The 13,611-nt window shown below is 40.1% G+C and overlaps 1 protein-coding gene across 2 annotated transcripts in view; it reads right to left on the bottom strand.

The window, feature by feature from the left end:
* The window catches only part of fgf14 (fibroblast growth factor 14), an 86,875-nt gene that overhangs the window by 4,878 nt on the left and 68,386 nt on the right, over positions 1–13,611 (bottom strand). For both annotated transcript variants that reach the window (XM_088314574.1, XM_088314575.1), the window contains exon 4: positions 75–273. In XM_088314574.1, coding sequence (XP_088170700.1) covers positions 75–273 — 199 coding nt within the window. The remainder of the gene's footprint in view (positions 1–74; positions 274–13,611) is intronic.

The following is a 13,611-nucleotide window of genomic DNA, read 5'->3' as shown; positions in this document are numbered from 1 at the left end:
TTTTCAAAAAAGGCAGATACGTTGTATTGGATCTAAAATCTACCTAAAGTTGTAGCTCTAAAAACAAACTGTACCTTCTAATGGCTTGGGCAGGAAGTGAGCGGCTGGTTTAGTTTTCTTCACTCGGTTCCCCTTCATGGCTTGACCCTCCTTATTGAGACCGAGGAACCAAGCTCTACCCGACTCCTGCTGTCGGTACAACATGGATGAGTAGATGACATAGTAGTTCTCGAACACCGACTCTTTGAATTTGCACTCTGCTGTGAAGAGCTCCTGCAAAGACACACGTACACGGAAGTTTATTTTTGTGTAATAACGAGAAATGATCATGACATCCAGGCAAGGACTTGCTGATGATCTACTGTAGTTTTGCTTTCACTGAGGTTATATGGCTCACTGCATCCTCCTAATTTAAAGCACAGCAGACGAAGCACATGAAATGGATGTCGAGCTGTTGCGAAAAGAAAGTGTGTCCTATACGTACAGGTACAGTGTGTCGCTAATGAACTCAGACTTGTTTGAAAGGGAACTCTTGTTGCGGCTGTGATTGTTTAGTGGTCAGTCCAGTGAGTGCATTTCGCCCAAAGTCACCTGGGATAGTCTCCAGCTTTGTCGCAATCGTAATGAGGACAGGCACCAGCGAAAATGGATGGGTATTGTTCGCGAACGTGATCACACTTTGTGCGTGATCCTTGATGTTTCTTACGAGCTGAATCCACAAAAGAGTTGATTGCGTCTCAGCAACTTGTTGGCGTCGCGTCGTGGGCCCTTGTGCAAATGATGATCGAGCTCACCGAGCAGCTCCTCCGTCCTCCGTCCACGCCTCGATGTGGCAAAGACAAATGAATCCGAAAGACGCTACATCTCTTCTTCGCTGTCGGCCATTCATCTCCGAGCAGAAGGGTAATAAAAGCGTTTCCACATTGTCCGCCCCTGCTTGGGCTAAAAATAAAGGGCCGCATCACGGTGCGTTAATCAAGGCACTTTGGGCACATCTGTTATACGAAAGTCACACACTCGAGCTGGCTTGCAAACTACTTAAATTAGCACGTAAAAGATAATGGATTCCAAATATTATCAGGACGCTGAAGGGTGGAAAATCAATGCGGTGTTGAGGCAGTTTTTATCTGAATTTCCGAACAGGTTACCGCAATACTTTTTTTGCCCTTTTCCAAAAAGTATCCACAGTAAACCCCTCGAGCGGATAGTGAAAATTCGAGAGTAATTGATGCGACCCAGGTTACTCTAGATTGTTTATAGATACCACAACATGGTAGGCAAGCCTTTTAGCAAAGTAACAAGCAAAGAAAATCTTGATTTATGTGGAGACGGCATTTTGAAAAACAATGAGCTCTCCAGTAGTCAAAGAAGATTGATCGTGGCAATTTTGTGCGGACCCATGTTTATATTCGCAATGTATCTATTCTTGACGAATTTTACAAAAAAATAAAATATTCCGCTAACATGGTTTTAATATTGACACATAAAATTGTGCTTGTACAAATAAATTCATCTCCACTGCTGATTACTAAATAAAACCCCTGGCCACTATTATGGTAATATAAGAAAGTATAATAAAATATTATTGGTGATAAGTTTCATGCAGCCTCAAAAGAGGTCATGAAAAAAAAAGATAGAAAATCCAGACACCTTCAAGGTGTTTGGTTCTCCAAGCACTCAAGTGTTCACTAAAGTCTCCCTGAAGAGTGCTCACTTCACTCATTCCACAAAGACACACACACACACACACACGCACACATATAGACACAAAGAAAAGTCTCTACTTTCAGTCCGGGATGAATTTTAGGTCCAATGTCCGTATTTTCACACAGCAAGTCAAACAATGAAACAAGCTTGCAAACAGTAGCTCAAGAAAGCCTAGATAATGATATATAAGATAATATACATAAAATCTACATCTAACTGCCTGTAGTTCAAAGTACCTGTTTTAATCCATCACTGTCTTGTATTAATACGATTGGATCACAAAGACTCCGGCATTCCCTCCCCCCCAGTCTCCCGGTCCCCTTTGGTGTTCCTGAGAGCTGACATTCGAGGAGAGACCATTTCACTTTAGTGCGTGTCTCCTGAAAGCAGCCGCCAGCACTCAACTTCAGTGCATGAGCATCGGGTGAGGACACAAGAGGTTTCCCCCCCGACACTCGGCTTTCCCTCTGAGGAGACGAGGCGACATGGTCACGTCGTAAAGACTGAATGATTGAAGCAGACAGCACAAAAACAAGCAGCATGTACAGCCACGGTGAAGGCAAGCACGGTTCTGCGTAGAAAATCGACTACAGTAATTTGAAATGAACTGGGGATTAAAAATGGCTCCAGCCACTAGGATTGTGATCATTGTTCAGCGATTGAGTATATATTTAAAGTGAGTTTTGCCAGCTTGATACCCCTGGGTCATGTTTGGGATGGTGTAGCCCTGGGCTTAATTGTTTCGGGAACATATGCAAATATAATGACCCAGTTTTAGGGAATAATTTGGTGTACTCCATTTTAAACCCCTGGATAAAGTAATGGTCTATGGGCAAGACAAACACGAATGCATGTTATGGTCTATGGTTTGGGCAGACTATGAGCTATTTTTGGTATTCGTCTGATATATATATATATATATATATATATATATATATATATACACATTTCCAAACTGTACGCATATATAAGACAATATCTTACTCTAACTCGAATGAAGTGCATTGCAATGAGACATCTGAAGGCTTTTCACAGTGCCAATTTTCAGGGTTGTCTACTTTTTTTCTCGTGTAAACCAATGGCACAGATGAAAGACGACATAATAAGTCTCAATAACCTGCTGGCCTACAGAGTGATTGCACGTCTCTTCATATTCAACTTGCACAAAGCGTTGTGTCGACTTGCTCGCAGCAAGGGAAGAGGGGGCTCACTTCATATTTGAGAGAATACATTTTCATGCTTCACAGCCTCTCAAAAGCTCGCTCACACTTATTGATTATTTGCATCTCCTGGGGGAGGAACTTTCATAAAATGTTCCTTTCAATCCTGCCAGAGAAATGGGGAAAACAAGGAGAATGATGCCTGTGGAGAGGGTGGGGGGGTGTTGTGGGAGAAGACTACAGCTATTACACATCGGCAGGCGAGTGGCGAACTGCAGGCTTTTCTGTCACTGTAAAAGAATCCCCATCCTTCACACCCACCCACACTTTGATCCAAGCGGCTGAGAACAGCATGAACGACACGGCAAAACAACGCAAATCCGCTGAAAGGTTTGAGCGGTAGTAAATCAAAACAACTCACGTAGCAGCAAGGATGTACATAAGAATGTGTGCATATTCTGGAATATATTCAAAGTTAACTCTCCCTAAATGGAGGATTGGGTGAGTAGAATTAAGACCAGACCATGATATACTTGTACTTTATATACTTACACACACATATATATATACCAATCGGAACCAACTGAACCAATCGGATTTCAGATTCAGTATATAAGAGCCTGCATGCGTCCCTTCCAGGTAGGCCTGCACTTTTCCGTCCTCTGATTGGTTCAGAGCAACTCGCGAACGTTCATTGCATGAAGCGGGGAGCGCGCGACTTCACATGACTGAAATTCATTGACAAGGCGGGCTTTTAAAAAAGAAAAGAAAACCTGGACATTGTGAGGCTAAGTTGGAGAACGCTTGTAGCTGGCTGACTGGGCGATAGAGGATTTATTTGCCACATAACTTCGTAACTGTATATATAAACACTGCCACTGGCAAAAGACGATGGAGTTTGTCTACATTTACTAAGCATGGTAAGTACGATGTATTTTATTTTAGGTTTACTATTCTTATGACATGTCTAATGTAATATTTTTTTGTGGTTGACGCATGGGGGGGCATAGTAAAGGCCTATTTGTGAAAGCCACAGTCCGCCACTGAAAAAAATAGTAATACAAATTTAATAACGTTCACATGCTGGGACGTGATTGGTTGTTACTTGAGCCCTCAACACGTAATGTAATGTCAAAATCATTAGAGGCCAAATAGGAACTTTTTAGAACTGAAAATTCCATCCATGAATGTCAGATTTAAGAATAAAGTTGCATTTTAAGGACAATTAGGACTTCCATCTCACTGTCTAACACTTCAACATTTATACCTCAGAAGTACCAAGATGGATATTGCCTACTTTTGAGCTGTCGGGGACACAAACACAAAAATAACAATTTAAGCTTCGTGAAATCAGTGATTCATGGACACAAGGTGTTGAGCCCTGACGGGCTTAGGCTGCGCCTCGCCATTTGTGGCTCAAAGCTCAAACACTTCCAGCTCTGATCGCTATTTATGACCCTCGTTCCACCCTAATTGCCTTCCCATTGCATGAATGTCAAGTACCGTGCAAATACAAATTGCACACTCGTTGCCTCAAGAGCAGCGTTAATCTGTGAGTGAGTCGCAGCAGTCTGCAGCAGCTTGTAAAGCACCAAGCTGTCTCCAGACCGTAATTGAATGTTTGACACTCGTGAGCCTTTATTCACAATTATTAGTATTTAGTAGGATTTGGTACAAAAACTATTACGCTGTAATTAGTGGGAACTATTTTATTATTTCTACTGATCAGAATGCAATTGTCACAATACGACCATACAGAAACAATCAGCGTGAGTTAACACAGAAAGTTGTCAATGGATGGAGATCACATTTGGTGTAAATCCATCATACAACGAATCACTTAACAGTTAGTGATCCAGATTGATTCAATATTGATGGATTCTTTTGGAAAAATAATTGAGAAAGTTGTGAATAGAATTTATTTCAATTTGATACAAGCCTCTGTAGAGCAAATCCATTAACAATTACTGATTCCTATCGATATGCAATTCGAATTATTTTCATGAGAATTTTTAAAAAAAAGCACAAAAATGAATCAATTTGACATATAAATTTACTTTGGCGCAATTTGCAGCTTTTAGAATGTATTTTGTTTTGGGATATTTATTTGTTAATGTTTAGTTGTGTGAAGTTGAGCTACATTCCTTCAAGTTTCCATCTTGACAGGTTTCCTATATGCATTTATATTCTATTAGCGCAAAGAAATATCTGTGTTACTGTTCAACACGTGTTTATAAAAAGCTTTTGGAGCTTTGGTCCACACACACCACAACATATTCTGTCTCAATGAATCTGTCTCCAGCATCATTAACAGATAGGATAACTAAGCCGTGTCTGTCCACTTTACACTTGTGGTTTTAGTGGAGATGTCCCCAGTGGATGAGGGAGAGTCAGCGTATACTCCAGTTGACAGATCAATAGTCAGCAGCCCAAGCTGACAGGACTGGAATACCGACTCGCTAGATTCGAACGAATCCATTATGTTGTTTTTTTCCATATCACTGATATATAATTAGAACATAATAATGATATTAATTAATAATTACATTGTAATAACAATAGTCAGATAGACTACATCCTTTTTAAAGAGGAAGTACACCCCAAAACTTTCTAATTAAGAGTATGTTCTATGCAGCACCACCAGTCGAAACACGGCATTCTGATGTATATTCTGTTTGTGGAATATGAGGGGGCGGCCATTTTGCCACTTGCTGTCCACTGAAAATGACATCACAGTTGCTCAGGGATCAGATAATAACCAATCATGGCTCAGCTTCAGAAAATTTGTGATTGGGTGTTACCTGAGTCCTGAGCAACTGTTATGTCTTTTTCAGTCAAAAGTGAGTGACCAAATGGCCGCCCCCTGAAGTGTCTAAAAACGGGCCGATTTTGCTGCTTAACGCATATTCCACAAACACAATGTTAATCAGACTGCCATTTTAAACTAATGGAGGCACATAAAAAAATAATGCAAATACTTTTTCCCTTTTTAAGAGTAATTCATTTTTTAGTGTCAAGAATATTGAACAAATTGACTAATAAACTATCTTTAATAATAAATGTAGCTAAAACAGCCTCAAGCTGTGTTCACAAAAAATACATTTACATATTAAAACAAACAACTATATATCTGTTGTGGCAGAGTAAAATGAAACGTCTTATCTGCTCTAGAAAGTCCTCTTTCACCTCGTTGCACAATGGCTGTTTGGAACGGCTCGATTAAAAGTTTGCAGCATTTTCAACAGAGTGAAATGTCTGAATTTCTTTCGCTGTCAAGCGCGTAATGGTAAATGCCCCACCATGTTCTTTTTCTTCCCATCTGAAGAAATTGGTCGGGGATGGTTGAGTTTTAAATGGACTTGGGGATTTGTTGTGTAGCAACTTAATAAAAATGTGCCACACTAAACTTTCTGTAATTGTACATCCACAGGCATCAGAAAATACACACTTGAGTACGCAAATTCTTTCTCTCTGCTTCAATGCTGTTTTCGCCGCGTGTCTGTCAGAGTGATCGTGTGTATGAGAGACCCGTCTGCCACAGTGACAAGCAAGTTGACTGACAGGAGAGGGAATGAAGCAACGCAGCTGAATTCTGATGACGTATGGATACAAACGTGCATGTAATCGACAATTAATCGAGTCATGTCCATTTTATTTATCGACCGACCGTGCCGTGCTCATGTATGTTCGTCAAACCTTACTCCTCAAAATCCTTAAAAGTGTTGGCCGGTACACTAGTAGCCCAGGTTTGTAGCCGAGCAGGTCGCACACTGTGGATGGATATTGCTGGATCGCTACTGTTATTTTAACAACACAAAGGTAACAACAACGCAGAGGACATTCTTAAAAAACTTGTTTTGCCAATCACTGGAGGGAGTTAAACAGGAGAAAAGCTCTATATTTGGCGCTAGCCAGCTTTGACGCCTACCTCTGACCTTGTTGTTCATTAATGCATGAGGCTGCTCCCCCGCCAGCCCTCATGACCCAAACGATTTCTGACACTGCATTAAAGGTGGGAGAGAGCAACAATTTGGATATAATGAGCAAACCCCCACTCCAACCATCCATCCCAACACCGCCACCCATGGTACCCACCCTGATGGGCTGGTAATTACTGTGTGTAGCACACTTCTAGAGACTGGAGGAATGTGAAAATATTATGGTCTGCACACCTTTCACGTGTTTTAGTGAGTCAGTGGATTTGTTAAAGTGCTAATAACGTACACAGGGACCTAGTAGGGCCATGGTACGTTTAATGAACAGCAAAGGGCCTAATAATGTTGGGCTGGAGAGAAAGGCCGAGGCTGCTTTATTGTTTTATAGTGGCTTTAAAAAACAAAAGATTTCTGAATTTCTGGTGGTAAAATGTCCGGTTTAGTTTTATTTTGGTATCTATTCGTTTCCAATCAAAACCAAAAACAGTTCAATATATTTCCCTGAAATTTGATCTGTAGCATTAATATAACAAAAGAAGGAATTTGAACTTTTCATTATAATCGAGATTTGGAATCAGAATCATGGCATCTTAATGTAATAATAATAATAATATTCCCTTTATTAGTCCCACAATGGGGAAATTCGAGATTCGAAACCAGGCCTCCTGGGGAGACTGGGTCCTAAACGCGGCGCCTTAGACCACTCGGCCATCCTGGTATCTTACATCATGGACATAGTGAAAGGTATTCTGATGAAATGTAATCCGTGTGACCATAAAATTAATTATTTGGTATCCACTGCTCATTTTTAGGATCCGAAAACTGGATTTGGATAATTTTTTTGTAAAACGTACACAATCCAAAAGTGGTCACTGGATTTGGATAAATTGCCAGATCACTTATCGTGCCCTGACGCATGGGAAATTTTTCCGGGTACTCCGCATTCTTCCCAGATTCCAAAAACATGCATGGTAGTTTGATTGGACACTCTAAATTGTCCCTAGATGTAATTGCGAACGTGAGTGGCTGTTTGTCTTTGTGTGCCCTGTGATTGGCTGGCAACCAGTTTAGGATGTACCTCGCCTACTGCCTGAAGACAGCTGGGATAGGCTCCAGAACTCCCGCGTCCCTTGAAGGAGGATAATGGATGGATGGATGTTTTACCATGCCTGCGCCCAATAATATGGTGAGCCGTATGTGTGCACCCGTAACTGAGGCGCCTTTTAATACGGTGCACCTTATGCTCGTGAAAATCCGGTCATTCTTTACTACTTTGACAAGGCTAGATACAACAGGAGCAGGGTAATATCAAGGACTTGATCACCTGCAGTGTTGTATCTGTGCATATTTGCATTCAACAGCGCTGAAAACAAGTTCACACAAAACCATCTGTTAGCGTACGCACACAAAAACACGTACATACCTTTTCACAAGAGGTGTATAGTGAGGAAGGTGCTATACTTGTGTGAAGTTGAGAATTTGCTTCTGTGAGCTGCGTATGCTGATGAGGTGCTTCTTCTACCTGTTCATTGTTTGTAACCTGAACATTTCAATTCAAGGATGGCTTGAGCAGTTTACAAGAAGACTATTGCTTCACCATAATCATTGAGAAATGCAGCGGAATGCCAAGTCTAAGAACAATAGTCACCAATAAAGATGACATCTTTGTCCAGGGAACTCATTCTAAATTCGTAGTATTCATCCAAAAGACTGTTTATGGCTCTTTAACTCTTGCTGTTTTGGTTAGCTACAGAGTTGAAATGCGGTCTGTTTCATGTCTGGATGCGATAAATAAAAATTACAGTTATGGCTCACGTTTGTTTTTCCTGATGGCAAAAGGGAAGTATGTATTTGTCTTCAATGAACAAGTCAGGTAGACGAGGTTGCATGACAAAATCGTTTTCTTGCTGTCTTGCTCAGTAATTTCAGTGAATAATGTTCCTCCAATCTGTGCAGTTCTGTGCACTTATAATGAAAAAATGTTTTGGGATAAAATGTTGAAATATTTTTAATTCCAACTCGATGTCCAAGTAAGTCTACACAAATAAAGTTGGATTGTATTGTATTGTATTGAAGGTTATTTGAAAATGTTGCGGGTATTTTGTTTTCCAACTACTTTCCAATTATGTTCATATTTTGAATAAAAAGGCCAGTACATTCACTTACAAGCCTTCCGGAGTACTATTTTTCCGAATTACAGGCTCTCACTTGAAACCAGAAAATTTCTTCACATTCTTTTTCATTGTTTTTTTTTTAATTAATGTAATTCTTTTATGTTTATATTTTACAAAACAGTGATATTTTGCAAATGACCAAAAAATAGTGTGGTGCTTTTTCGGGGGCTAGGAAGATTTAATAATTTATTTTAATGGGGAAAATTGAGTTGATGAAGTTACAAACTTGGTCAGGGAACAAATGGAACATGTAAGTCATTGCAAACTGTGAAGATTCATAGTATTCATTCGACAGTTATGATATGCTAATATATTCTGCAGCCTGAAGCTTTCATAGATTGTGAAAAAGGCAAAATGAGAAGTAGATGCTTTCTCATTTCCCATAGTTGATGACACAACAAAGCTAAGTCAGTGGATTCCGTCCAGATCAGGAGTTTCTTCTTTCTTAGGATAGAGTCGCTCAAAGCAATGCCACGGGTCAATTTGATGCTCAGAAAAAAAAACGGTATCATGAGCAAGTGCAGGGTCCTGATAAGAATAGCCAGCGGAGACATTGCCAGTCAAGTGAGGCAGGTCGGATGTAGCCGCCAACCGTGAAATGTAACTTTTCCACTCGATACATGAAAGAGCCGCTTACTGGACAGAGAACAACGAAGGAAATGATTTGGCACAATGTGTTTTTGTGATCGTAACAAATGTTTCAAATGAAAGCTGTAAGCAGCAACGAATAGATCCTCACATTCCCACAGCCACCATTGACACACAAACATTGGGAAGCACATAGGACAGAGTAGAGGAAATCTGAGCATCAGGATCAGGAGGACATTTTTCTTTCCATTTTTTTTTTGTCTGTAGAGGCTGCCTGTAAATTTCAAAGGGTAGGATGTGTATAACACAAGACGCTTGGTCAAGCTCCTAACTTGTGGAGCAAAATAAGTATCTGTGGGGTTTATGATCAAATATATGTAGGTTGTCAACTAATCAGCCTTCATAATCAGCATTTTTGGCCAAAATAAGCAATTCGACTGTTTCTTAACCAATGAGATTTCAAATCCACTCTCCATTGGCCAGCCAACTGGCCTTCAATAATAATGACAATCATCATCATTTTTTCCCATCATCTCATTAGTTGGTCAGAGCAAACCAAGTTTGACTCGGAAAACACGGCGTCTGATGCTATCTGCACACAATAAATTCCATAATCACATCTCTGATGAGTATGAGTTTTATTAATATTTAAATAATTTATTTTTTTGCCAAGCTATTAGTAAAATATTGATTTTGAATGGCTCCAGATATTGCGTTTTTGATCGTTTTTACGGTTTCTGTAATTGCCATGTAATTGCAGCAGTAATAAGTGGGAGATTAAGTCAGGTAATTCCCCATTTCTAAATGCAAAAATCTGCAATGTACAATAAAATTTTATTTTATTTTTTTTAATTGATCGATTCGAATGTAATAAATTGTGTCTAAATGGTTGCGTACACTACCTGGCTGGAACCTGCTTAAGAGCAGATGATTCACACTCCACTTATTTCAAGTCCGGAGAACAACATGAGCTATTTGAATTTAAGTTACAAAAATAGGAATTCTTCTTTAATGGAATGATTTCCCCCCCAAGGGATTTAGTCAAATGATCTCCGAGAATAGGGCATCCCTTCTCAAGATTAACAGCTTCCTCATAAAAACTCCTGGGAGAAAAATCCTAGTTCTTCTTAACTCTCACAGGGATTGACGGACCTAGCGGGGAAGATAAAGTAGCCAAACGTTCATTAGTTCATCCAGACCAGAAAGGCGTTCGGTGATTGAGCCCTCCTTTTGTTCCGAGCTGCTTCCTTTGTGGCAGGGCGCACGGCCGCTTTGATACCAGTCGGAAGCACTGCGCCCAGTGGGCCTTTCGCACAAAAGAATATGATGCACTACCACGGGGCATTGAAAATGTTCGTCATCTATTTCCTGGAAAAGATCACGGCTCTCTGTTAATTCACTTCCTGTGAAAGTGCGCCACTGCCCATGTAAGACTGCGAGAGTGAATTCTGCTACACTTAACCTTCTCTGGTTTAAAGAACAAAGCTTGTACCTTGAAAATTTAGGCTATTTTTTGGTGTGTTTTTTATTTTGGGGGGGGGGGGGGTGACAACCAATCACACTCACACAGACACTTTAACGTGTCCAACTACACAAAATGTCCACTCTCGAGCCTTAGATTTCCTCATTTGGGATGAATCTCAATGTAAATATTTTGTAAGTACTGGAAGTTAGACAAGCATCTCTGAACAGCTCTTTCGATGCATCGCTGTGTGTCAATCATGTTTTCTCACAATCAGAGCTGCATTCATGACCAGTTTCTCTCAAAATGTGAATGCACTACCTTGAAATACAACTAATGGGCAGAAGTAGCGGGGCCAGTCTCACAAAGCGATAATTACAAGAGAGCTTGTACCTTCCTTACGGAGGAGGATGAAGAGCATGTCACAAGGCTGCCGTTTCCCCACTAAAAAGGGCCTGGTGGAGTGGGCGGCTTGATCACGACCTCCATTAGCAAACAGAAAGAAGCGACGGACGGATCAGTGAGGCGAGACGCGTGTAAGAACACAACACTCCAACCTCACTGATTCCCACTTCTAACACATCTAGGGATAGCAGACATTTGCGTCACAAGAAGATGCTGTGTTTAACTTCAACTACAGTAGCTCAGGGGTGTAGAAACCTGTTTTCCTTTCACTTTTTAAAGAAGAGATTCAGCATCATGAAGTTTCAATTTGAGAGCAAAAAGAAAGATTTTCGAGATCAGATGCCTGAACCTGTTCAGGTGAAAAACTGAACGAATGCTAATTGATCTTCACACTCACACCGCCACTGTGTGGGAACTCAACCCACGCTGCCAGCATGGAAGTGAGTAAACGACGACAGTATATACTAAAAGTCACTTTCGGCTCAGAAATGCCAATATTCATCACTCTCCAAAAGATTGATGCTTCACTTAGAGCACAAGTGCAGAAAACACAATAAAATGTAACGTTGCCTTCTTTCTTAAAAGGAATGAAATCTCAGGGGGGCATTTGAGCTGATCAATTTGAGCACACATCATCTTAATGGGAATCCCAAACCTTCTCCCCAAATGGAATTATCCTCTTGCAAATGATGAACTTTTTCTTTTTTCTCAGGAGCTGTTCAGTGACTTTGAAAAACCACTCTTGAAAGATCTACAAATCTTAAATTCATTTGAGAGCTGCGTTCAAGACTATAAGGAGGTAAGAAATTTACAACTTGCAGCATAAAATATTTCACATTGAAGTGTCCAGTGGAAGGTAAACAGATTAGCGACAAGCAAATCAAGTACTGTTTAACTATATAAAAATGACATAGATACAATACAGTAACGATGGCTTTATTGTAAATTTAAAGGTAACTCTAAATAAACAAAAGAATGCCATTTTAATTCAACATTCACTCAATTTTATTTTAAAACCAACGGATTTCAAAATATTAAAAAAACAACAACCAAGCAAGAAAGTTCTCAAAATATTTTAAAGAAGTGAAACACAACAAGCTACTCCTCTTTTTATACACTAACTTGCAATATTATCAGGTTAAGATGATTCGCTTAACGCAGTAAATCATCAATGGAAACAAATCCTTTTGATAAAGTGCATATTGGTGTCTCTTATTTTTACAGTTCTTTCTGCACCCAGATAGGAATTGGAAATGAGCCGTTTTGTTTATTGAAGAGTTGAACAGTGCTCCACAAAAAATAAAAGGTTATGGCTAAGGTATTGGATAAGTAGAGGATTAATAATAAAAAGTGGTCATATTTTTCTAAAAAAAAAATAGATTGGAGTTAGAATTCTGAATGTTTCAAGAGTTTCACCTATATATAAAAATTTTAAACAAAGTCAGAGATTATGATTAGAAAACACAAAATTACTGGACTGATAGTGGTCTGACGACCGGAGAAGCAAGCGGTAGCCAGTTGAACGGTAACAATAAAATAGCCAATTCAGGAAAGGCCCAGAATTCCACCCTCCAGCAATTGACCAATCAGAGCCGTTCAGTACAAAAATAATGCTAGAAGGTGAATTGCCAGTCGTGTTAAAATACCAACTGCTGATTTATATGGACTGGCAGCAAGACACTTCTCTTCATTTCTGCAATAATAAGTCATTCTTTGAGCAGGAGGAGATTTACGAACAAGTTTTAGAAAATAAGGCAGTTTAAATAAGCCAGCAGCACCTTTTTGGTCTGTGGCACTAAATTGCACGGCTGCTGTCGTTGTTGATTCATAACAGGGTTGTTGTCATGATTTGTATTTGTTATTTTTGGTTTAGTATTTGGTTTCATGTTTTGGCCTTGTATATGTGTCTTGTCTCGTCTTGTCTATTGTGTCCACCTGTGCTCGTTTACCCAAGCCCTAGTGTCAACCAATCCGGTCCTTCCAACCCTCCATGTCTTGTCCAGGTGCTCCTCGTTGTCTCGTCAATTTGTGTGTATTTAGTTCCCTGGTTGCTTTCAGTTCTTGTTGGTTCATTGTCATTTTAAGTGTCGCTTGTCCCTGTCGCTTGTCCCGGTTGCCTGTCCCTGTTGCCAGTTCCTGTCGCCTCTCCCTGTAGTTGGTTTCCTGTCGTTAAGTTTTTC

The sequence above is a fragment of the Idiotropiscis lumnitzeri genome, chromosome 14, assembly GCF_059441095.1.
Source record: "Idiotropiscis lumnitzeri isolate Australia: NSW breed Sydney's pygmy pipehorse chromosome 14, RoL_Ilum_1.0, whole genome shotgun sequence".
In the NCBI taxonomy this organism is placed as follows: Eukaryota; Metazoa; Chordata; class Actinopteri; order Syngnathiformes; family Syngnathidae; genus Idiotropiscis; species Idiotropiscis lumnitzeri.
Note: the sequence above shows the minus strand (reverse complement) of the source record. Positions and strands in the feature narration are given on the sequence as shown.